Source organism: Oryzias melastigma, linkage group LG18 (genome assembly GCF_002922805.2).
Source record: "Oryzias melastigma strain HK-1 linkage group LG18, ASM292280v2, whole genome shotgun sequence".
Lineage (NCBI taxonomy): Eukaryota > Metazoa > Chordata > Actinopteri > Beloniformes > Adrianichthyidae > Oryzias > Oryzias melastigma.
This window is the reverse complement of record NC_050529.1, coordinates 12,506,923-12,531,981: the sequence shown is the minus strand read 5'-3', so window position 1 is coordinate 12,531,981 and position 25,059 is coordinate 12,506,923. Positions and strand designations below refer to the sequence as shown.

At 40.3% G+C, this 25,059-nt stretch overlaps 3 protein-coding genes and 1 non-coding gene across 5 annotated transcripts; 2 read left to right on the top strand and 2 right to left on the bottom strand.

Moving 5' to 3' along the window:
* Nucleotides 1-166: 166 nt before the first annotated feature.
* On the top strand, nucleotides 167-4,052 carry brms1 (BRMS1 transcriptional repressor and anoikis regulator). 2 transcript variants are annotated; one of them, XM_024287602.2, is made up of 10 exons: nucleotides 167-319; nucleotides 1,687-1,912; nucleotides 1,999-2,089; nucleotides 2,169-2,296; nucleotides 3,098-3,177; nucleotides 3,274-3,370; nucleotides 3,442-3,531; nucleotides 3,609-3,673; nucleotides 3,747-3,786; nucleotides 3,867-4,052. In XM_024287602.2, exons 2-10 carry the CDS (start codon nucleotides 1,693-1,695, stop codon nucleotides 3,872-3,874), a joined length of 819 nt encoding a protein of 272 aa, XP_024143370.1. In that variant the 5' UTR covers nucleotides 167-319; nucleotides 1,687-1,692; the 3' UTR covers nucleotides 3,875-4,052. The 2 variants fall into 2 exon arrangements, with proteins under 2 accessions (XP_024143370.1, XP_024143369.1); XM_024287601.2 differs by having other exon boundaries at nucleotides 169-319; nucleotides 1,680-1,912.
* A 3,342-nt stretch (nucleotides 4,053-7,394) lies between these two features.
* On the bottom strand, nucleotides 7,395-12,486 carry tmem179ba (transmembrane protein 179Ba). The gene is made up of 5 exons (XM_024287603.2): nucleotides 12,334-12,486; nucleotides 9,501-9,697; nucleotides 8,841-8,978; nucleotides 7,859-7,937; nucleotides 7,395-7,775 (listed from the first exon to the last, which is right to left on the bottom strand). The coding sequence occupies exons 1-5, from the start codon at nucleotides 12,430-12,432 to the stop codon at nucleotides 7,584-7,586; spliced, it is 705 nt and encodes a 234-aa protein (XP_024143371.1). The 5' UTR covers nucleotides 12,433-12,486; the 3' UTR covers nucleotides 7,395-7,583.
* Nucleotides 12,487-14,472: 1,986 nt separating this feature from the next.
* On the bottom strand, nucleotides 14,473-23,945 carry prox3 (prospero homeobox 3). Its single transcript, XM_024287606.2, has 6 exons — nucleotides 23,613-23,945; nucleotides 18,874-20,600; nucleotides 18,676-18,783; nucleotides 16,882-16,994; nucleotides 16,693-16,798; nucleotides 14,473-15,997 (listed from the first exon to the last, which is right to left on the bottom strand). The coding sequence occupies exons 2-6, from the start codon at nucleotides 20,596-20,598 to the stop codon at nucleotides 15,824-15,826; spliced, it is 2,226 nt and encodes a 741-aa protein (XP_024143374.1). The 5' UTR covers nucleotides 20,599-20,600; nucleotides 23,613-23,945; the 3' UTR covers nucleotides 14,473-15,823.
* On the top strand, nucleotides 17,195-17,268 carry trnai-aau. Its single transcript has one exon. It is a non-coding gene; the product is annotated as a tRNA-Ile (tRNA).
* Nucleotides 23,946-25,059: the final 1,114 nt, after the last annotated feature.

Sequence of the window (25,059 nt, the reverse complement as noted above, 5' to 3'; positions counted from 1 at the left end):
TTATATTATATTATATTATATTATATTATATTATATTATATTATATTATATTATATTATATTATATTATATTTATCAAAAATAACAATTGGTTCGTAAAAGCTGTGTTTCGATTGTGATTGGATGGTAGGCTTGCGGGATGGTTCTCCCTATTGGACGGTCCGGAGCAGCCCTCGACGCTGATTGGTCAATTTCACAGCTCGCAGAGTCCGGCAAAGTGTCTAACTGAAGAGCAGCCGATCGAAGAGGAAGTACTTTCCAAAATGGAAATACATCATTAAACCGAACGTTCCTTCTCCATAGTTCGGCTTAGGGATACGGTGAGCAGCATTTTACGTCTGCCTCGACGTGAATGAAGATGAATTATGTTTGTTCGCGGATAGCATCCTCCTGTCCGCGCGGAGGGAGAGCGTTTTTTCGTTAATCCGAGTGTAGTTCGGTAGGCAGGTCGGTCGGAAAGATGCTCCTGTGATTCTCTGGAGTGTTAAATAACATCGTAAATTGTATATTTAAATAGTATAAACGTTTCGATAGAGTATATTTTAGAAACGCGGCTCCTTCGTGTGTGAATGTGATGCGCAGTCCAGCCGTCCCCAGTTTTTGATTTCAATTGTTAGCTTGTGTTGCACTTGACTTGGCGGAGGTGTGTTGGAGGAGCTTAATGTAGAGGAAGTACGGCGGGAATGCGGTTTAAACATTACAGTGTTGGTGAATGATTGTAGCTTTTAAAACGAGCGTCTCTTTTATCGACTTTCGTTTACGCTTTAAATCCCGCCGTTGCTTTCATATTGTTTACTAGTTTACTCTACCTCCATAGCGGAAGCTGCCAGTGGTCAAGCTAGGCACTGTGTCCACGGACTTCCGGTTTCCATAAAAATAAAAACAGTAAATTCCAACGTTGATTAATTGTTTTAGGCATTAAGATTTTTTGTATTATTTTTATTTTAACGTACATATTTTATTGCGTTTTATATATCTAAAATATATTTTGTTTGTTTTAAGCTAGTCAACTTCCGGTTCTGACCCTTGTTATTGTAGCTTACTTTATTAAGGCTAAACCATCCACAAGGTTTGACCTAACCATACTATAAATCGAATACATTTAGCTGTAATTTTAATTTATTTACACTTAGAATGTGCATAACGGTGTAATGTGTTTATATTAAACCAAAAACTGCTGATTTTAACTGGTAATCCTTAGATTTTATAGCAGTATATTTAAAACTCATGCTAATAAACTAGTTCATCCTGTCAGTAAAAAGACAGATGACACATTTATTACAATTTACTACAAAGCAAAAATAATTATACAAGTGAACCACACACTGAGTCACTGAAATAAAAAGCAATCTACATGGTTCATTTCATCACAAATGTCATTTAAATACAATTATAGATTTGATTTAAAAGCAACATTTGTTTTGTAAATGTGCAAAGACATGCCATTTTTACATTTTAGGTTTAGTAGCCTGCTTTTTTTTACTTGGCAGCAAACGAAAATGACAATTTTGTGAATCTTTTCTTAAATAATTTAGCTGATCGAGTGACCTTGGATGGTTTTGAAATTGAAAACTTTTTTAAAATTACATTTTTAAGAAAGGTTTAAACCTCTTTCTGTATTGATTTGGTAGATTTGTGGACTATCAGTGACATGGATTTCTTTTCCCATGTTGAAACTAGTTTCCAGGCTGCCATGCCTGCCCAGCCCCCTGTGAGGGAGCCAGAGGAGGAGATGGGGGCAGAAGGAGAGTCCCATCTCCCTACAGCCAACGGCGACGTGGAGGAACCAAAGCAGAACGAAACGAGAGCAGGAGGGGGAGACGAGCCCATGGAGGAAAGCATGGAGGAGAGGGACAGCGACCTGGATGAGAGTGAAGGCGAGGAAGAGGAGGAGGAGGAAGAGGAGAGTTCAGGTAAAAGTAAAAATAATTAGTTGTCCATGAAAGTAATTTAAAATCGCAGAGATAAAGTAAGCTTCCTTTATGTGTCCTTTGTGAAGAAATGGACGATGAAGACTGTGAGCGGAGGAGAGGAGAGTGTCTAGATGAAATGATGGATCTGGAGAAACAGTTTCAGGAGCTGAAGGAGAAGTAACTGAAACCTTGGAACTGGAGGGATTGTGTTGTGATGTTTGAGCGCCACGCATCAGAAAAACCTCTGTGTTTGCAGGCTGTTCCGGGAGCGACTGAACCAGGTGAAGGTGAAGCTGGACGAAGTGCTGACGGGGAAGGCGGGCGAGTACAGGGAGCCGCTGGGCGCTCTGCAGAACAGCATGCAGATACGAACGCAAGTCGCCGGTAAAAGAAAAGAAAACACTTCTGAAGAAGCAAAATTTTGAGTTCAATTCCAAATGAAAAATAGAAAAAAAATGTATAAAATTGATAAAAATTGCATCATAATTGTCCTGTTTTAACCCACCGGTGGTTTAACTTTGTTGTTGAGATTCTTTCGAGTACGGTAACCCTCTACTTGGAAAAAGTCGAGGGATGGAAGCATACTGAGTGAAAAAGAGTGAAGTTTTCCAGTTATTTGTTAATCTGTCAGAACACCTTGTTGAGGACACAAAGGCTGCTGACGTTCACAGACTTGTTTGAAGAATCTTCTGTGTGTCTCTGTTCTTACGTCAAGAAAATCAGGCATTCATTCCTGATTCCTCAAATGTGTCTCCTTACGTTTGGTATCACAGCTGTGTAACTCCACCCCTTTCTAGTCATTAAAAAGTGACTTCTTGTAACTGATCTAAATCAATAAAAGTGGCCTTTCTACAAGCTCACTCCTGATTGGTGAGAGTGGTTGCCATAGAAACGTTGACCGAATCAGATCAATCACAACTTGACATGTTTGTATCACATAAAAAGGGTGAATAAATTAACTTAATTTGGTTGGAACTGAAAGCATTTTCTATAGGGGGGATGTCACTGAGTCCAGTTCTCATATACAGTCAACGGTTACGCATTTTTTACAGGAAAAAAAAAGTTTTTTCATCTACGACCCAATGATAGTTTGACTTTAAAGTCAGGAGTTAAATTGTCAAAATTGTGACATCTGTAAGATGAACTCTTCTTGTCCCTGACCTCGACGTCTGAACGTCTCTGCAGGTGTGTACAGGGAGCTGTGTCTGCAGGTGATCAGGCACAAGCATGAATGTGAAGTACAAGGAGCCAGGCAGCACCTGGAGGTGAGTCCAGCAGCTGTTGATTTAGGCAACCAAAGGTCCATTCCATAACAGAAAGTATCTAAGTAGAGGATAAAATGCTTGGTGTGTGTGCTGCAGAGTGAGCGGTCGCTGCTGTTTGACGCCATGAAGACAGAACTTCTGGAGAAGATCAGGAGGCTGGAGGAGGACAGACAGAACATGGACCTCACCTCAGGTACTTGGAGAACTTCCTGAGATGTGTCAGTGAAGGTGATCAGTCTGAGTGGAAAACGTTCCTGGTTTCAGAGTGGAGCGATGAGATGAGAGGGAAGAAGTGCAAACGGAGGAATCTGTTGGGTCGCTCGGAGAGGAAGAAGAAAGTAGCGCTGGTTTCAGGTAGGAATTTAACGGGACAGAGAATAAAAAGTTTGGATTTGTTTACACTCAGACGATTAACCGGCTGTGTGTCACAGGGCCCTTCATCGTCTACATGCTGAGAGACATCGACATCCTTGAAGACTGGACCGCCATCAAGAAGGTAACGGCAGCGACACGCCGCACACATTCCACCTTTCTGCTGAAATTACTTCCAGATTTCTGTTCATTTTCAGGCGAAAGCAGCACTGTCACCAATGAAGAAGAAACTAGAAAGTTAGTCTTCTTCTGAGTTTTCTATTTATGAACAAAAGCTGCTTGCGTTTCTGCTCACATCTCCTGATTTCTCGTTCCAGAGCGGTGATGATGGAAGAAACCAAAAAAGCTCACATTCCCAGCCTTCTCTCCTCACTGCCTTTGACCCCAAACACCGGACTGCTCGTTTGTTATTTACTGCTATTTAAGATCCATTCTTAATAAAAGGACCGCTGTGTATTTATAGAATGATTTATAACGCTGATTAAATTTTAATCTTTTATGAATGGGCTGATTCTGACTGCTTTTGTGTGGACTCTGCTTCGGTTGCTGGAATCTCCAACCATTAACTTACAGACACGCCGGACACGTGACGCAGGTTCTTGAACGCACATTTAGCCCATGGTGTTCACACTGGACAAGCAGGGATGGGCTACTTCTTCTTGTTCTTCTCTCATGGCAAACAGTGATGATCCAGACGCTTTATAAGAAGTTTGGTCAAAGTCGCCCCAATTCACTGGAGACCCGCCCTGGAGCCAGGCCGGGAGTCGAGGCTCCTGGAGGCTTGATTAAGATTGTTTTACTGGGCAAATTTTATACCACAATATGCATATTTTGAACCAAAAAAGGCCAAAGAGAACATTTTTTCTTTATTTTTACTCTCTGAAATGTTTTATTTTGTAAAGTGTTTACTTGGATATCCCAGAAGTGCTTTAACTCTGCTCTAATGTACCAAGCGCCACTGTAGCGAGCTAGCAATCTCTGCTGTATTGAGCTAGCGAGCTCTGCTATAGCTAGCTCTATGTACTGAGCTCCGCTGTATCAAGCTAGTGCCCCAATCGGGGCCAACATTTTCTGCCCACTTTTAAACCATTTGAGGCCCATCTGGCCTTGCTGGCTGAGCGTTAATATGTAATTTTATATAAGGATACATTTTTCTCAGAAAGGCTAAAGAAAATCATGGTATAGGTTCTTTAAGAGGCTATTAATTTTCTTAAAAATCCCATAGAAGTTGCGCCTGAGTATAAGCAGAGTCCAGTCAAACTGTGCAAAATAAACACGATTTATAATCTGGAATATACAGTACAAATATTTGATTTAAAGGGTCCATATCACGCTATTCTTAGGCGTTATAGTAAACAATTTCCATGTATGTGATAATATATCACCCTTATCTCGCAAAATGTTTTGTTTCAGTTATTTTTTCTGAGATCTTAACTGCATTTGTGACACATTCATCTCAAAAACGAGATTTGAAAACTGCATCTACGTCCTTAAGCGTTTACAAGAACATTTGAAAGATTTTCTTTCACTTATCCTGAAAATCATTATTTAAAATGTTCTTGCGCCGCTTTAGAGATTCTGGAGTTGAGGAGAGTTCCCTCACGCAGAATCTTTCTAAACTCGAGAGGAGAGTCCAAGAAAACACCTCGCTGACCTGCCATCTGCAAGGCCTCACTGCTGAGCTGGAAGGGAGGAATGACCTGGACTCACTCAGACAAAGAAATCCGCCGCTAACAGTAACTTGTTTGGATGAAGTTTAATTCACATGAATGATCTTCAATATTGTGTCCAGCATTCAGCTTGCAGAACATTAGAGGAACCAGAGAAAGTGCTTCTTTTTCAAGGCCTTATCCTTGCATGGAACTACATAATTTCTAGTCTAGAGGCTGGAGGTTTTGCTTGATTTTCTTTGAACTTCTTCAACGGCCTCCTTGTCTTCTTCACAGCCTCACAGGTGCTTGCTGAGTTTCCGTGCCTGCCTCTCCCTGGCCTCGAAGGCCGCCTTGGTCTCCAGGAGCTCCTCCAGCTGCCGGCGGATGCGCGCCATGTCCAGCTGGGTGGCCTCGCACTGCTCCCTGAGGGCCGCCGACTCCGTCCTCAGCTGAGAGGCGGCCAGGGCGAGCTGGTCGCTGCGCTCTCGGCACTGCGCCTGCATCCTTTTAGCGTCGCTCAGGAGGGACTCCACGCTCACCACCACCGAATCGCACTGATCACTGGACAAATCCTGGGGAGGGGAGGGGAGGGGGTGAAAGATGATGGACACATCAGGTTTAAGCCGGCGTCCCGTCAACTGTCCCTCTCCTGCCAAAACTGCAGATGAAGTGAATGAACTGTTATAAGTCAGGACAGATCAACAGGTTTAAAACTGAACATTTGATCTGCGGTGAGTGAAGTCGCTTAAAGAAGCTTATGGAGGCTTATCTCCTCTCCATGTTTCCCCGTTACTCCTGCTCTGTCCTTCCATCATTCTGAAGTTATTTATAAAAGAGCAGATATCTCACCATCGGCTGCAGAGTCAAATAAATCTCAATCCTTCTGGATTTCTTCTGGGACTTAGTTTCCAGGTTCTCCTCGCTGTTTTCCAGACTGACTTTCCTCTTTGGTGAGTTTCTAAATGTTCAGAAACCTCCAGAATGAACACGTCTTTATGCGCTGGATGCAGTCGGTGTTCCTCCTGCCTCTTCTCCAGAGAGCTTCTGCTTTGAGCTAAAGTGAAGTCAGGTAATCCACTGAGATAAGACTGTCAGGAAGAAGGAGGTGTGTGGTAATGGAAGGTGTAAGCTCCCGCAGTCTATTTTAATCTACAGTTCCTGTGGAGAAAAAACTCTTTTTCTCACGTTTGCATTATTTGTGAGTTAATGAACAAAAAAAAATATTTTAACTAAATAAAAACACTCAAAGATACCAGACTGCAACTTTATTTAAAAAAAAATGGCATCAGAAAAGCAAAACAAGCATTTACAACTCAACAATTAACACAGGGGGAATGACTGACTGTCATCTCTTTAATGGCCAGCAGAGGGAGACATTGTTAAAGGTTTCTCCATAAATTCATGTTAGCACCAAATCCAAACAGTTCACAGCTTTTATTTGAATGTTTCTTGTGCTGCTACTCCAATAACAACATATTTGAACCTGCACGTGTCCATGGTGCTGCTTTGGAGAAATGTATTTAAACTGTTTTTACCGTATTCTCTGCATTATAAGGTGCACTAAAGTGTAGGAGTGTCCAATTGTTTTTTGTTTTGATTTTTCAAAAGTTACTTATAAAGTTAGGAGTTAGCATCGTCACAGTGACGTTAGCTTTAGTGCTATCACTCTGTTTTTTATGAGTTGCAAACACAGGGAGTTACAGATATTGTGAAATAATACTTAAATATAACTTAAATAAATACAATTTAGTGTCATGTTCCTCGACCTTATTCATTTGCAAAGAAATGTTCCACATACAACTGTTCTTGTGTTAACCGCTGGACTATTTTTACTGCTTAAGTGACTGAAATGTCCTTTGTTTAGAAAAGCAGAATTAAAGGTTGTTCAGATGTGGTATTTTTGCTCCCCTGACTGAGAGAATCGGGTGTGACTAACTTCTAACGTTGCCAAAAATGATTTAAAATGACTATGAACTCAGTTAATAAAGTTAGACTGGACTTATTATGCTTATTGCACTTCATGATTCGGTGCACCCTATAGTGCGGAAAATACGGTAATCATAGACACTAAATAAATACGTTGCACTGAAAATATTTATGTGCAGATTCAACATTTTAGAAAAACACTGGCAGGATATAAAACTGATTTTTTAACAAAATTACAATTGAAAATTGTATTTTTTTTGTATCTTAGTGAGATTTGTAATCTGTTGCAGGGTTCTCTGTTTTGTCAGTCCAGGGATCATTTTAAGGTGAACCTCTGTAATTCCAATCCGGAGGTTTTATCGCTCTAATTTGTCGTCATGTTTGGTCAATATATTTACTGGAATGCGTTTTCTGCCGACTCTTTTATTTAGTGTGATTTTGTGTGTGTGTGTGTGTTCACTGCGGTCTTGCAGGACGGTTGAAAAACGGCTCTGTCTCTGCTTGAGTCACACCAGGGTCGCCAAAAAGGCCCCCGGCTGGCCCGGCGAAGCCCCCGGTGATCAACTTTGACCCCGAGCTCTGCCGTCTCTGGACGAACACCAGAACCCCGATGATCAGCCAGAAGAAGAAGTTGACCCACACCGCCGTCTGAGCAGAATCACACGATAACCATCACTTTAAATGTTGTTTCAGAGAAAAACGTGTAAAAAGATGATGAAGTCTTCACCGACCTCGGCTTTGTGCATATTGTTGTAGAATTTGTCTCCTTGCAGCGGGCTGATCCACTTTGCAGCCTGAGCTTCAATACAGCTTCAAAAAAAAAAAAACAGCTGCTGAGATGATTTATCACAAAGACTTTAAGAGTTAAAAAAAATACATTTATAATCAGTGCTGATAATGCTGATTTTGATGCTTTGTTTCAGACATTGTCAATCAATTGTATTCTTTCAGTTTTGCTGAACAATTTCACTTTCTTTTCCAGAGATTGTGTTCATATAAGAATGGGTGAGGTCATGGGAGTGGGCGGAGCTTCGGTAAAAATGCTAAAAAAGGAATCGAGTGAATCCGAATTGCTTCCCAAGCACTCTGGCTCTTCCCTATTGCTCCAATTGTAGAGATATGACAGCTGTAGTGGTGTCTGAAAGAGTTTTTTAAGAAGAAGTTATTAAGTATTTCATGAGTTCCATGATATAAGGATATAGTGAGAAGCTGTAGGAGTAGGGAACCAAGTCAGATTCAACCTTTGTCTATACTTTACAGTAAAATATTCTAATTCAGAGACCGGATGGGTAAATGAGTGACGGTGCACAATGCTCTGAAAGACACCGTTGTCATGGCGACGAGTGGTGAACTACAGTATGTGCTTACTACAGCGTGTGGGAAAACGGAGATGCAGCACTGTTGAAAAGAATGAAATAATAATAATAATAATAATAATAATCTTCTTCAGTTTTCCTTTATATTAGTTTAAGCCTAAATAATGTATCTCATATTTTTGCAGCTTATCTTTTCTTTTTTTAAAAAACAGGAAATGTTTTGCAACATTCAGGTTGTCTTGTACGTTAAGCTTAAACACTGAAGATGTGAAAGAGCAGAAGTGAAACAACAGGAGTGTAATATACGTCTGCTATAACATAAATGTACCAGGTGACATAATTGTAGAAATGGTGGAGGGCCCTACCAGTCAGTCCAGGGGCTAGAAGTGAGTCTCACCTGGTGATGTTGGGAACAGTGTGCAGAATTGAGTCGCACAGCGAGTCCCGGCCAATCTTCAGCATGCAGCCTGTGATGAGCAGGAAGAAGAGGAAGACGCCGCAGACGATGATGATGGAGTTCATCCACATGCGCTCCCTGAAGACGACAGAACTTTGATTTTTCTTTTTTATGTAACAGTTTGTGAATAAAAATAGCTCATTGTGTTTATCTGAAATTAATTAGCTGGGCAAAATCTGCAATATTTTTGTTAATACAAATAAATAGTGGTTCTGCTACATATAAGGTTGTAAAGTCAAACAGAAACAGTTTCTGGAAGACCAATATGGCTGACATAAACAGAAATCTTTATTTCTGCTTCCATTTTCCTATGAGTTGGGAAGTTTTACTTATTTATAATCTAAAATTATCATAATTATTTACCTCAAATCTAATCATTAAAGCCCCTTAAAAAATAAAATTTCACTAAAAAATAATGCAAAAGTACTTCCTAAGTCAAAACTGTAAATCTTCTAAAAAATATGATTAAAAATCACAAAAAATGTAGTTGAGAAACCCACCTAAAAAGGAAAAATCCCTAACATTCTAACTATAACATGTCTAAACTTACAAAAAATAAATAAATATAGATATTTGATCAGAACCGTGTGTGCTGGTCACCTTCTGGTCTCTCCCTCCGTGCACAGAGTGTACGCCCAGAACAGAGACAGCGAGAAACACAACACCGCCACCAGGATGGATACGGCCGACACAAAGTAGCAGAGAGAGGCGGAGGTGGGCGCCTGCACCCCGATGAGTTTGGTCGTCACATTGTAGGTGACGCGTCCGTACAGCATGCACAGCCCGCCGAAGTGACCCTGGTGAGAACAGAACTGGTGTCATACTCCAACCTGGAACCAGGAACTGAGTAATTTAACTCAGTTATGAGCAGAGTTACTTCTAAATCATAATATTAAATAAGGATTTTAATAAAATAAAATAAAAAATTAAAGAAGCAAATCAAACACTAAAAATAAAAAAATCAGACAAACACCAAAGCAAAATTGTGCAACTGTTGGTGTTTAAATAAAGTTTTGAACTAACTAAATTATAAAAACCATTGACTGTATATAGAGAACTGGACTGGGTGACCCCTCCCCCCTCATATTTCAAACAGGAAGTACCTGCTGGCTCCAAAAAGCCAAAATCAGATAGACTTCTATTGATAAATAAACAGCTATTCTATTTGTCACAATAACCATTCTTGTATGCTAACTTTTTTAACTGTTAAAATAGTGTTACATCCTAAATAAAACATACACTCTGACATACCGCAACTCTTTTACACGATCAACATAATTTGGCTGATTTTGATCAGCTGATCATATTGGCTTTCCACCGATATGCAACACACTACTAATTTAAAGTGTTGCATAACAGCGCAAAGCCGCTTTTCTTCGCGACAGAATTAGCCGATTCACGTCGATCACGTTAACAATTCACTACTGAAACGTGTACCATGTTAGCACAAGGCTGCTTTCCTCTGATGAAATTATGTTAATTGGGTCAAAGAGTCACAATAAGCATAAGAATGTTAATGTTAAGGGCCAATCTTATTTTTTTCATATTTTTCTTTAGTTCAAGCTAGTCAAATTATAAACTTACGATGGATTATTAGGGCCACCAAAGGGGAAAAAAGTAATAATAAGAGATTTAAATTCTGAAATTTAGAAAAAAAGTACATTTGTGAGAAAAAAGGCACAAATTTAGCCTATGACTTTTAAAAAAGCTTAAAGTCATAAATATACAACTCTATTCTCGTAATAAAGTTATTGTAACTGTTACGTAATTCTCCGAAAAGTTCCAACTTTTTTCTTGTAAATTTATTACATTTAAAGTCGAAATGTATTTTGTAAACTGGCCCTCATACTCCGTCATATAAACTGACCAATCAGATGCCTCTAAAAAAAAAAATAAAAAATACAAGGTGGTGTCCGCTAGCCCCAAGTTGAAATTTCCAAACGTTAGACCAGAGGTCTGCAACCTGCGGCTCCAGATCCACATGTGGCTCTTTTGTCTCTCTGTGGTGGCTCCTTGGCCAAACATAAAATAAGTCAGTCTGATAATGGCTGCCTAATCAAAACTACCTAAAAAAATAAAAAATAAACAAAGCCCAGAAACTAAGACTACCAAGGTCCAACCCCAAACTAAAATAACAAAACCCAGCAGTGTAAGACAGAGTAAAAATAAAAAAAATAATCAAATTTTGAGAGATGCTAGGTTCTTTTTACATTATTTTGCTTTTGTTTGTGCTAAAAAATACACATAATTCATATTTATTATTAAAAAACAAAAGGTGATAAATGCAAATCCAAATTTCTTAAAGGCCAAAGTAAAACTATACGGCTCCTTCTAGGTTTTGATCAGTAGAAAATAAGCCAGAATGGCTCTTATACCGTTAAAGACTGCTGACCAAGTCATCTTCAAGTGGAAGGGGTGTGGTTTTCCAACAAGAACACTCCTGATTGGTGAAAGTGGTTGCCATACAAATGTTAAGGCAAATCGGACCAATCTCCTCTCTTCTAGCTCCAACAATTTAATAGAAGCCCGCAGAATTAAAACAATGAATAATAATAAAAATTTTCTATCTTTTTTTTTTTTTAATACATGTTTTATCCTGCCAGTGAAACCACACAGTATCGGTTAGACCGGTTTCCCTGTTTTGAATCCCAGATGGTCCCTTCTATATGGAATTGTGGGCTCTTATCGGCTTCCTTAAAGTCCAATCACATCTTTCATAAGGTGATATTGAAATAATATCTTAGAAATAAGTGTGTGACCCTGTTAGGGACCACTGAAATAGCCTTAAACCTGTATTAACAAAAACTAACTGGAAGGTTTACCTAAAAAGTTAAACAACTACTTAAAGTACTTTTAAAAAACAAAACGTCACTTAAATAGATTTACCTCGTTACTACCCGTTTCTGTGTGTAACAGAGGATGTGCCAGATGCCTCATAACCCCGAAAACTGGACAGAGAAAGGAGCGCCAGGGTCACGAGCTTCTCCTGTTATTGTCTCGCGCGCATGTTGTCACGCGCGTTTCCCTGATTTACAGAACGGAGACGGAGTTTCTGAAACGACTTCACTTCAAAACTTTGGTCGCAGCTCCGAACTCAAGGCTCCCATCATGACTGAAGTGAGTAAAACGGTTCAAAGCGGCGAGAGGAAGTGTGGAGAAAGTGAAAGCGCGTGCCTCTTTGCTTAAACATCCTCGTGCCAACTTTTCTGGTCGTTAAATGACAGAAAAATATGTCGCATTAAACCAATTACCCGATAATTACAGCGCACTGATACTAGTCGGTATGTTATTATGCTGTCATTAAAACAATGACAGGAGAATACGAACTAGAAGTGGCGTAGATACAATATAAAACAAACTTTTTATGTCGAGTAAAACCGGAAGCGAGCTGACAGCGCGCGGGACACAGAAGTGGTTAAAGGGGTGAAGTCACCTGGACTATAGTGATGGAGGCGGCGGTGACGATCCCACAGATGAAACAGCTGGCGTACAGCCCCAGCTCCAGCAGCAGCAGCACGGTCAGCGCCATCATCCAGCTGCCCCGGTCTCTCTGGAAGCAGGGCGACGTAAAGGCGGAAACAAGAGGAGGGAGTTTCCGGTGATCAATTTCAAAATAAAACTTCTCAAAGAATAGGAAACGACTGAAACTGAGTTAAGAACATTATTTTTTTTATTTAAATGTTTCTTATTGCATTACACACATGCATTCGTTTGATTGAAATATAAAAAATACAAATAAATAAATAAATAAATAAAAGCACAAGGGATGTAGGCTAACTGTGCTATTTTTATTTAAAAGTAAAAATTTATTTTATTCAATTTGCTGGTGCAATTAGATCCCAAATCCAGATCTTGTGCACTACATTGCCGGAGGCTCTGTGCTATGTAGCAATATTCAGTAAGATATAACTTATTGACACCTGAAATGATTTCCAGCTAAAAAAGAAAAAAATATATATTTTCTTTGGTTTAATATGTATACTAAATTATGGTAATTTTGGAACCGAAGTGGTTTGATGCTTATTTGGATCAATGGGCGCCAACTGGTTAAGTCCTACAAAGTATTAGAAAGCTCTGGTGGCTTGTTTTCACAAACATGTCTGTAAACAGAACAAGACAGATGCAATTTAATTATTTTTAGTTGAAAGTGAATTACAATCTTTATATTTTTCCAACATAAAAAATGTAGTTTTTAGCTATTGTTTGCCTTGTGTGCTGTCATTCTCCTTATTGTCATTAAAAAGATATCTGCTCCATTTAATTTTATTGAATGTCAACAAAACTTCAACACCATAGCATCAAACTCACCTGTTGGATCTTGCCAAATCTGCAGGGCTTTTATTTTGAAGGTAAATCCACTGGATATCCGGTAAACTCCTGTCCTCCAAGTTTCTCCAACTTAGAAACTGTCAGCAGCAGCAGCCCAGTTCAACCTCATCTCCTCAAATGCCAACTTGGATCCAGTTGCTGTGTGTTTTAAGCCACTTCACGTTTAAAACGCACGACGGATCTTTCATTTGTGACGCTGGAAAACTTGAAATGTGACCGTCAGATTGATTTCCTGTGGCTTAGTAACCGATTAAAGCAAAAAAAATGTGTTGTGGAAGCTGCAGGAAACTGCCAAAGTTCATCTAGAATACCTTTGGGTTGTGGATATTTCATCTACAGGCCAGCTTCATTTTAATGTGATGACCAAAAACTAAGACTGGAGTCCAAGTTACTAAAAATCTGGTCAAAAAGGCTCATGACCTCCTTTGTCATGTGATGTGACCATATGTACTTTCTTGCTTGACAAACTTGCCCATTCATTACTGTGTAAGAAGTTAATTTTTCATACTTTGCATACATTATTTACGACTAAGTGTTCTAATTTCTATTATTTATGTCAAAATTTACTCTTATATATTTTTTAACTATAATTTCTTGCAGTTTATTGCTATCTGTAATCAAATGTTATTATAAAAAAACAGCTTTTGCACAACATTTTTTGTATGTAGCTGTTTTCAAAAACAGAAGAAACAGAAGTGGAATTAAGCTAACGTGGCATCCTAAATACAAAAATTCTCATTTTTAGATATGTGAATGGACTTCTTCATTTCATGAGAAAGGCCAAACTAAACAGAGTGCTCCCTGTTCAGTCAGTTCCTTTAAAGGAATGCAGAGCATGCATGCATTTTTTTTAATTCAACCACATCTAATGTGGCAGAATTTGTTGTTCTCAGCTCACAGAGCAGATCAACTGCTACTTGGTGAGGGTGAGTATTGGCAATAGAGTCTGGTGATGCGATACGTATCGCGATATGCGCCTCACGATACGATAGGTATCACGATATATCCTGTGCTGCCAACTAACGGTTGAAGGTTTAGGTGGAAAACAAGAATAAGACACTGAAGAATGCTCACAAATAGTGAATTAAATATTGTCATGTCAGCATTTTGAATCGATACAAGTATCGCCAAATTAAATACTGCGATATATCGCCAAATCGGTTTTCTCCTACTACTTGTTTGTATGTGTGTGAGTCCCCTTCATTAAAAACAGCCTGTTATTACTTCACCTGTAGTATTTAGATCTTATGACACAAATCTGCTAATACTTTAATTGGCGGCTAAATTCCAACATTCAGTAAAAGTTGAACAAGGAGCAAATCTACAAACAAAAAGGGCAATAGGTAGGCTGTAAAATAAGGATTGATAACATTAGCAAAAAGCTTGAAAACATGCACACAAAATCACGTCACAAATTCCAACACGACTTTGCCTTAGATAAGAGTCATGATATAGAGCAGTTTACTGAAAACCTTCAAGAAAGATGATAAGATTTCTATATAAAGAAGTCACATTAAAACAGATCAAATTTAAAGTCCCACTCCGATTATCTTTTAATCTATTTAAGTGATCTTTTAATTATGATTATGCCATTTTGAGGCAAAAACAAAAAAGTTTTTTAGGATATAGTTTCTGAAGAGTGACAGAGGGAGCTTGTATTTTATCTCTTTTTCAAACCATCTGCTCCAGATTCACAACAATTCGAATAAAGAAATACTTAAAAAGAACAATAAGGCTTAATTTTACTAATATATGTCCAGCAAAATGCCACAAGAACATGCTAAAAACACCAAAAATCATCATTTACATCAGAGTGGGTCTTTAAATCAATATGTCAACCATAGGAGGAACACCAGAACATTTTCAACATGGTGTTTCTCTTCATGAGATTTTATGAATTCATTCATTCATAAAGGAAACAGAAGAGTCCTAAAGAGGGAAATATACAGGGACGAAAACCTTCTGTGCTTTGATTCAAGCTCATTGAATGACAAAATTCACCTTGCAGGTAGGTACAAATCGGGGTCTAACTTTTGATGATAGACTCCTCTGACAGATTGTCCATTTGTGCCAGCAGTTTTACAGCTACGTTCTGATAAAATAAAAAAAATGTCCATCAGGAGGCGGATATTTTTTTTCCAAACCACTCAAACGTCACTTCTTGAAGCACAATAGTTCAAATAAATACTCGGGAATAATAACATTTTTCGTCTAAATATATATTGTTTGGGGGAGAGGGCAACGCCCACAAAATTCCACATCACATCTAAAAAAAAAGCTCACGATTTGCAGCAAACTGTTTCCAGTTTTATCAAACCTGTGATTTCACAAGTCGAATGGCTGCTCAGGAATGTTTGAAAAAAGAAATTCCGGCTTTTCTCTTTTAGTGGCATGGGCACGTCTTCGATAAGTGCGGTCACAAGACTCCTATCAGACTGCTTAGTGTGTCCAGTTTGAGAATGTCATCCTCCGTCTGCACAATGTCAAGGAAATTTACTCCATAAATACCCCTCTACTGAGTTGTAAAACAAGGCTACCTCATACTATAGTTATAATTGAGCATGCATTTTTATTTTTATTTTTGCCGTTAGCTATCAGCCCACTGGACAACCAGGCATCCTGAACGCTTCTGGAAGAGGACTATCCAGTTTACAGATGATTTTATAGATTCCCTTCTTCCAGCAGGGGTCGCTGTCCCTCCCAGTCCAAATGGCTGAGTAGAATTCTCTCAAGGCCACTTCAGACACCTCCAGAAACCGCTCCGGAACCTACAAACAAAACAGTGAACACAGAAGATTATTTGTCTAAATCATAGCTTCTATGAAATAAATAATATTTTCTGCACGTTTTGATTCCTTCTATATCTTCTTTAGTAAGCAGAGGATATTTTTCCCCATCAAAAGCAATGGAACAATTAAAATTCAGTGCACTGGCACACAAGTTTTCAACTCTTTTGTGTGCAAATGTCCTCTGGGGAGTGGAGAGTCGCTTTGATGTGCTCCCGGGTTTTTACTCTGGCATTATTCCAGCCGTCAAAGCAGAAAACCCACACAGCCCTTCACCGACGAGCCCCTTAGCCATCATAAAAACAGGATGTGACACAGGTGCAGCTCCAACACAGGTGGGAAACATCAGCAAATGCAAAAACAAGCTTATGCAAAACACTCTGCAGCATTTTCTAGATAATGGTTCATGGATTATTTAAAGACCCACTCCCATCACCTTTTGATCTATTGTAAAAGCAGTTTTGATTAAAATGTAATTTAAAAAATCCATGTCATTTTCTAAGACATATTTTCTCCAGGGCGGCAGTGGTTCATTAGAAATTTGCCTCTGTGTTGGAGCAACCCCGTCCCCTCTACCCCTTACCGTTATTGAGAGCTTGGAGCAGGGAGCTTGTTGCCCGCCCCGCCCAGCATATTTTCTGTCTTTTTTAAAGTTATATTTTGCTCTTGCTTCTTACCTGGTACACGTTACTTTTATTGTAGTGCATGTTCAGTATGCGGTACAACTCAGTCTCTCGGCCCACTCGCAGCTGATTGTCTCTTCCCAGACGAGACGCACCTTCCCTGCATTTCAGAGTCAGTTCAGGATTAACTATTGAAGCATCCAAAACACCAACAGCCTTTGATTTTTGTGCGCCAAAACCCACCGCGTGAGGGCTTCACGCACTGCCTGGCGAGCGAAACGCTCCATCTGGATGTAGAAGAACTCCCTGAAGTTGCTGAACCACTTGATCATCTGCGATGTGACGCAGCGGTTAAACTAGACGGCGGGAAAGCAATGAGCAAAGAATGAAGAAAAGAAAGCATGGTGTATGGGCTGAGAGTCTTTGAAATTATGCTAAAATATTTGTAATCATTTCAACGTCTTAAATAAACTCTTAAATAATGTCTTAAATACGTTTTGAACATTGCATACAGCACAGATCAAGAAGACAGTAAGATTTTGCTGGAAACTCAACTGGCCGGTTAGCTCAGTTGGTTAGAGCGTGGTGCTAATAACGCCAAGGTCGCGGGTTCGATCCCCGTACGGGCCACTTGTTTTTTTTTTCTTGTTAGAAGCAGACATAAATAAATATCTCAGTTCTGCAATTATTTCTTTGTTCATTATTTTCATGCATACAGTATGCATATTTCTTTCTTGTAATTCTTTTCAAGATATTAGTTTAGTTGGTTATAGCATGGTGCTAATAATTTTAAATTTATTAAATGTAATTGTTTTGCCCTTTTATTCCGTTTTAAATCATGATTTTGGCAGAAGGACGAAACCTTGCACAACTTTATAACTTTTTCAACAGATATTACATCAATAATAAGTGCAGGGTTTTATTTTTGTAAAATGTTGGCTTTTTCTAATAATTTCCCAACTTTATTTTCGTCAATGTTATACTATTTTCTTAAAAATTTCACAGCTTCAGCCTTATGAAATTTTGACTTTTTACTCAATACAAGTTAATCTTTAAAAATTTTGACTATTTTTATAATTTTACTTCAGTCTCATAAAATTATGACCTTTTTCTTTTAACTTTATGACTTTATTGCCATAATTTTTTCACCTTTTTCCCGTGCTCTAATAACATTATTCTCATAAAATTGTGACTTTTATCACATAATTTTAAAAAATTATTCTCATAGATTTTAGATAACTCTCACACTTTAACGACTCTATTCTCGTTAAATGTTTTTTTCTTAACTTTACATTATTCTCGTAAATTTAGACTACATTCACATTTTACTTCAGTCTTGTAAAATTACAACTTTTTATCTAATTTTACGACTTTTACTCTTGTAAAATGTTGACTTTTTTAAAATAATTTCCCAACTTTATTCTTATAATTTTACCCCTTTATTCACAAATAGTGTAGACTTTTTCGCTTTACAACATTATTCTCGTAAATTTAAACTATTTTCTCATGCTTTTATGTCTTTATTCTTATAAAACTGACTAATTTCCCATATACTTCAACTTAATTTTTGCAAAATTATAAACTATTTTCTAATACATTTATGACTTTATTCTCATAAAATTCCTTGTAAAATTTAGATTTTGTTTTACAATTTTACATTACTCTTATAAATAATTTTCTCATTTTAGGACTTTGATCTTGTAAAATTACAACTTTCTAAATAATGTTATGACTTTATTCTTGCAAAATGTTAACTTTTTTTCTAACAATTTTCCAACTTCATTCTTGTACATTTTAAACTAACTTTATTCTCGTTCATTTTAGACTAATTTCCCATATTTTCACAACTTTATTCTTGTAAAATTGTAGACTATTTTCTCATACATTTACGGCTTTATTCTCTTATATAAATTTAATTTTTTTCTTTCATGGTGGCCCTGATACTCCGTTGTAGTTTTTTTAAATAATGGAACAGACATTTTTGTTTTGACTGGAGCGTAGCTTTGACGTGAACACGGTTAGCCGTGAAAACCACACCTTCACATCAGGGAAGTAGGTCTTGAGCGTGTTGGAACTGGGGTAGCGCGTGTAGAAGAACATGAGCTTGGCCTTCTTCAGATGACAAGGAGACAATCCCTCCTGGGAGTACACACGAGCGCCGTTAAGTAAAACACACACAGGTCTCTTCAAAACACAAAAACATACACCTCATTCTGCATTCCCACAAAAGGATATCCCCCCGCCGGTCAAGTAGAGCTCTCCTCCGTCCACCACTCCTCCCCCTCTCACACCTCCATCCCCCCTGACCCCCCTCTCCCTCTCTCGACCTCCGTGGCGCACCAGTAAGGGGTCCAAGTGGCTGAGCAATGAGAGTGGGGGGAAGGACGGGGGAGAGGAGAACTCCAGGAAGGAGTCGGGGCTCAGGTAGTCCTTACGCGACGGAGGGAGGTGGGGCAGCTGAGGGTGGGGGAGAGAGCGGGAAAAGAGCTGCTGCATGGAGTAGTGGAGCAACGGCAGGGGGAGAGGCGGGGGCGGAGGAGGTGGAGGAGCTGGGAAGGAGGATGAAGAAGAGGAGGAGGACGAAGGCGTGTGGAAGGAGGAGGAGGAGGACGGGTCCTTGGGTTGGGGCGCCGAGGGGATGAGCGGAGGGAGGGCGGATGGACGGGGTAACGAGGGGTGGTGCAGGGGCAGGTTTGGGTGAGACGGGTTGAGGTGAGTCGAGAGGGGCGGTCCGAGAAGAGGGTGTGGCTTTCGTGTGTCAGGTGACCTGTGAATGGCCAACGGAATTGGTTGATCCGGCTCGGAGCGAAGCGGCGGACCAGGAGGAAGGCTCAACTTCTGAAGCTGCTTCTCTCCATCGTGTCCTCCTGCTCCATCGCCCTTTCCGCCTGGCGCCTCCTCCTGCCTTCCTCTGGATAGGAGTCCCACCCACGCCCCGCCGTCACTGCCCCCATCCAGTCCAGAATCCGGTTGGTGAAAGGAGATGCTAGCAGGAGGAGAGGAAGGAGCGTGGTCCGTCATCTCCGTGTAGAGACGCAGGACTCGATCGATGACGCGCGCCACGGCGCTCCCCAACTCCAGCTTCAGCGCCTGAGCAAACTTCTGACCTCCTTCTTCTCCCTCATCTTCCATCCCAACGTTCCAGTCTCCTCTCAGCAGCTCCCTGCAGTCCATCCACATCCCCTCCATCCCGCCCTCCAACCTGCCTCCTCTTCCTCTCTCCATCCTCCTCTCTCTGTCCTCTCTCTGCTTGTGGAAGTCCTCAAACGTGGAGGCAGATAAAAGGGAGAAGGTCTCCTTTTCCATCTGTCCACCGATGTCCTCCTCATCGTACATCCCTCCTGTAATATCCTCCTCGTCCTCCTCTGTCATCTCCTCATCTCCTTCTCGGCTGTTCTCGTTTCTCTGCTTTGCTTTCTTCTCCTCCTCCTCTTCTCTGTGCTTTTCTCCAAAGGCCTTCCACACTCTCTCCTGCAGGAGCTGCAGTCTCTCTCTCGCCTCTTCCAGCTGTTCCTTCAGCTCCTCTTTCTCTCTCCTCCTTCCCTCACGTCCTCCTTCACGCCTCTTATCCCTCTCCTCCACCTCTCCATCTCTCAGCTTCATCCTCTTCATCTTCAGGGCGTCTTCACTCCACTCAGCTCCGTGTCTCTTCTTAACCTGCAACAGGTTGTCCTCTCCTCCCTCTATCGGCCTCTCCTCTCTTCCATCCATCTCCTCGTCCACTCGTCTGACCGTGACTCCATCGTCTTCCCGCTGCCGGTTCACAGAGAGGATTCTTCTAGGACCTCCCGGCTGAAGGAGGTGGTGAATAAGGGGGAAGCCAGGAGGTCGAAAAGAAGGAGCGGAGCGACCAATGCTGGGCTGAGGATGAACTCCAGGGAGATCTGTGGAGGTGAGAGTGGGAGCAAAAGTGCGAACTGGCTGGGACGAGTCATCGAAAAGATCTGAGGGGGAATCCATCTCTGTAGCAACACAAGAGGGAAGAGGAAATTTCAATTAAAATCTCACATCTTAAACATATTTAATGCATAAAAAGTTTTTTAAGTCCCACTCCGATCATCTTTTGAGCCATCGTAAAAACGTTCCCAGTGGTCTTTTATTTATGATCATGCCATTTTTAGACCAAATTAAAATTTTATTTTTATTTTTTGGGACTTAGTTTCTGCAGAGTGGCTTTAGTTCATTAGAAATTCCCCTCTGAGTTGTGGGTACCGCCCCTACCACGACAAAGCTGGACAGGATTTTATGTCTGCCACGGACACCAGTGAAGATAAAAAGAATCATTGGAAAAAAAAAGTTCAGGGTGCTGTCTTGTGGGTTCCAGATGACCCCACTTTTGATGTAAACATGCCTAGGACAGCACAAAGGCTACAAACACAATTTTTATTGGAGTGTGTCCTTAACACCGTATCCTGTGTTCACTTTGGGCATGTGACGCCTGCTCAAGAATGCGTATTTAGTGTGCTGAATGAGCTAAATACGATTTAAGAATGCGTGTCAAGAAAGCATGCAATCTTGAAAAGCACAAGGGGCTTATTTTCTTCATCGCCAGTTTACTAGTGCATGTCTGCCACCTACAGTTAGAAGAGGATTGGTGCGAAGTGTCAAAACGGTGCTTGCTCCTGACTTTTTTTTCCATAGGTTAACCACTGCAGTGGTTTGTCTCGCAACCAGAAGGGCCCTGGTACAGAAACACCATTGGAGGACCTTTCTGTGGAGTTTGCATGTTCTCCTCAAGCATGTATCCAGAGACTCTGGCTTCCTCCCACCGTCCAAAAACATGCTTTATAGGTTAATTGGTTACTCTAAATTGTCCCTAGGTGTGAGTGTGAATGGGTGTGTGATTGTGGCCCTGCGACCTGTCCAGGGTGTATCCTGCCTTTGTTCAGACGTGACTTGGTTAGACTCTGGCAGCCCCATGACCCCAAAAGGGACAAAACGGGTTTAGAAAATGGATGGATGGAGGTTAGTATGAAAGAAAGAGACTTGCAAACTGCAATCATGGTCTAGTGTTAGGGTTGACATTTGTGGTAGAGTGTCCACCCTAAGACTTGAAGGTCGTGAGTTCAAATCCAGTCATACAAAAGACTCTGAAACTGGTATCCATACCTCCCTTCTTAATACTCAGCATAAAGAGGTTGGATAGGGGGTCAAACCACTAAATGGTTTCTGAGCACGACTGTGTCACCGCCCCAATTTTCAAACAGTTGGCACTTCCGTAAATTAAGGGGGACGCCATCCATACGTCACTACCAAATCCCTGATTGGTCAAAGTTCAACCTGGTTTGACTTTCAATGATTTCGTACGTAAATGTTTGTCATAACCCTTGTGCTATCCTTGGTATGTTTAGATGCCAAGGCATTTAAACTATAAAAGCTGATTCAAAAGTTTAAGTTTGTACCACAGAAACGGGTCCCTCCTGTCATATTAGTGAACTGACCCCTCGATAATGTTGTGACTGCAGCACGATTTCTGCTTGCCTGGATAACAAACCAGGTCACCGGTCAATCACAGGACATAGCCACTTCCACTCTGATAGGAGAGCTACAGAGCTGTGCAGACAAAAAAAGTGTAAAAATCTGCTCCAAGTTTTGGCAGATTTCAAACACATCTGGATTTGGGACACTGGAGCTTGAATCTAAGGCTACACTCAGGAGAAAAGAGGGGTGTTGCTGCAGGATGACAGCTGGAGAGAGGGGGTCAGTCTACCCCCACATCTGGCCACATCAGTGTTCATGTAAATGTGCATTTTTAGTTCACAAGTCACACGAAAAACGTGCACAAAAATCACCAAGTTCTGTCATGTTAAACGATTATTAAAGCCTCGGGAGTGCAGCTCCCTCGACCACATGTCCATCTCTGTTTTTTTTTCCTAACATTATCTCCCATACGCTGCCCCCTTTTTCCTTCCTCCCCCCCTCCTCCTCCTCTGTTATCAGTTCAGGCAGCTTGTTAAGCACTGTTTGATCAGAGTGTTTACCGTCAGACGCACACGCACGCCGACGTGCACGCACCTTCACACAAAGAGGGGAAAGGGGATTGAGAGAAGGCTAACAATGGTCAATGGTTCTTGTGGAGAGGAATGGATAGAGCGGCATTTATGAGATAGATTGATAGACAGATAGACAGATAGACAGATAGATAGATAGATAGATAGATAGATAGATAGATAGATAGATAGATAGATAGATAGATAGATAGATAGATAGATAGATAGATAGATAGATAGATAGATAGTTTCCCTAGTGCAACAGGAATAGAGAGAATAATCCTCCTATAAATAGCTAAATATCAATTATTCAAATGCCTTGTCCTCTCAACTATAATACAGCCCAGATGGCAAGCCAACCAATGCGCTTATATCAGGGACAGATTAGCTTTTCAAAGCCAGCGGAAAGCTGCATAAAATATGAGCACTGAGCAATGAAAATGAAAGCTATTAACCACTAGATTAGGCTTTAGAGGGATGCTCTTGGACTGCTGAAGCTTTCAAATGGAAAAGTGAAAAAAAAAGGTGCAGAAGCACCAAACTGGACTGAAATGAGATAAGTCACTAGTATTATTTGGAAAATGACAGACAAATTTACACCTCTCTAGACTTTGAAGGGTCAATATATTTAAAATTTAATTGAAAAATGTGCATAAAAGTCAGTAAAAAAAAAATCAAAAGTAGAAAAAAATACATAAAAATATACCCCCTCCCCGCCCCCCAATATTTCTTTTTTTCTTCTTCTTTTTTTAAGAGTGGAAACATCTGCCAGTTCAGCGCGCGAGCTGTGTGAGCGCGCGCCCGCTCTCGCGCGCCGCGTCGTGTGACTTAATTGGCATCGGTTTGGACAAATGTAGCATTAAAAAAAGGACACATATATTTGAGCCGCGCGCCAAACCCTCGCGGCTCGTTTGATGTGGTCGTTTTTCTTTCTTTCTTTCTTTTTTTTTCCTCGCGGAGCTGTAAGTTGTAAACTGAACTCACTCTCGGGCGCACGGCGGAGATTCCCGAAGGTTTCCGAGTCCTGGTTGTCTCCGACGGGTACCGGACCGGCCTGGTGGGAGGAAAATTTTTCAGAAAGGAGCCGGCGGCTCGTGTCGTCAAACGCCTCCTGTCTCGTCTCTCTTGCCTCGCGCAGGTTTGTCCTCCCTCGTCGGTTTGGCTGGCATCAGCCTCACGCGCCGCTGCCGGAGTGGAGTGGCGCGCGGGTGGGCGGGCGAGCGGGCTCGAGAGCTACCCGTTCCCTCCCATGTTGGCATGACCCCCAATATGCGCACACACAAACACGGACTCACATCATTTCACTCTGTAATAACGACATATTTTAATTGTAGGTTAATTATGAAAAACCCAAAACAAAGATTATTAAACTTTTGTAATGCAGATGTAAATATGTTAATGAAGGGGGAAAAATGGTCACAAACTTAAAGCTGATTAATACATGGAGGTGAATTAATCCAACCATGAAAATATGTTTTTTCTGAAATTTTGTTTAACCAGATAAAAAAAGGCAAAATAAACAGGTCAAAAGATGTTAACAAGAATAACAATCATTAATAAGCGAGTAACGATTCAGTTTAACAATAATATCATAGTTTTGTGGTTGACAATACCAATATAGTTGATATTGGTTCATTTTGATTAATCTGATTTACTGACCTGAAATCGATCCAGGACATCTGTAATGTGTGTTGACTGCTGTGACATTCGCTTTTACGTTATCGTAATATAAAAACTACCATGATAATTTTACATTGGTATAGTTCAATTTACTGTGAAGTATTTAATTTGTGATTAGGATTGGGTTTTATTTTTTTTTCACAAGAATTCCAAAAGGGGAATGGGGAAACTTCAATTATATATCACGATATTCATTTGGCGATGCTTGTATTCATTTAAAATGTTGACTTGGTGATATTTAATTCATTATTTAAGAGCAAACATACAGTAGTTCTGCATCCTACTTTGGTTTTCCACCTAAAGCTTCGACCCTATAGTTGGCAGCACAGCACACTGAGCCTCTCTGAGGAGCTTTACCACGACCAAAACAACAAGATCTTGCGAGAATCAGCTTGTAGTAAATGTTCAGTCAGCCTTGCGGTTTTTGTTGTTATGAGACATGTACTATTTCGTTTTTTACCGAACTGAAACTCTGGCACGTTGCACAGAATTTGTAGGTAAAACCAACTTGTTTATGAGATACAGTTGCATTTTATTATTTTATTATTTTATTAATATGAAATAATGTCTTAATATTCAAAAAAAGTTTTGTTTTCCTAAGTCATACCTTAAAAAAAATGTGAAAAAGTCTTGGGTTTTATTGCCATAAGTATGGTATTGTGTATTGCAATACGTATGGTATCGTGCATCGTGATACATATGGCAATGTGCATCGCGATATGTATGATATCGCACATCGCGATACGTATAG

Coding starts and splice junctions, on each gene's coding strand:
- brms1 (XM_024287602.2), top strand. CDS start 1,693: ATGCCTGCCCAGCCCCCTGTGAGGGAGCCAGAGGAGGAGATGGGGGCA. Junction 3,532..3,608: donor GAAAGTAGCGCTGGTTTCAG/GTAGGAATTTAA, acceptor TGTGTGTCACAG/GGCCCTTCATCGTCTACATG. Junction 3,674..3,746: donor ACTGGACCGCCATCAAGAAG/GTAACGGCAGCG, acceptor GTTCATTTTCAG/GCGAAAGCAGCACTGTCACC.
- tmem179ba (XM_024287603.2), bottom strand. CDS start 12,432: ATGATGGCGCTGACCGTGCTGCTGCTGCTGGAGCTGGGGCTGTACGCC. Junction 7,938..8,840: donor ACTGTTCCCAACATCACCAG/GTGAGACTCACT, acceptor TTTTTTTTGAAG/CTGTATTGAAGCTCAGGCTG. Junction 7,776..7,858: donor ACAATATGCACAAAGCCGAG/GTCGGTGAAGAC, acceptor GATTCTGCTCAG/ACGGCGGTGTGGGTCAACTT.
- prox3 (XM_024287606.2), bottom strand. CDS start 20,598: ATGGATTCCCCCTCAGATCTTTTCGATGACTCGTCCCAGCCAGTTCGC. Junction 16,799..16,881: donor GTGCGTGAAGCCCTCACGCG/GTGGGTTTTGGC, acceptor TCTGAAATGCAG/GGAAGGTGCGTCTCGTCTGG. Junction 15,998..16,692: donor ATAAAAGTAACGTGTACCAG/GTAAGAAGCAAG, acceptor TTTTGTTTGTAG/GTTCCGGAGCGGTTTCTGGA.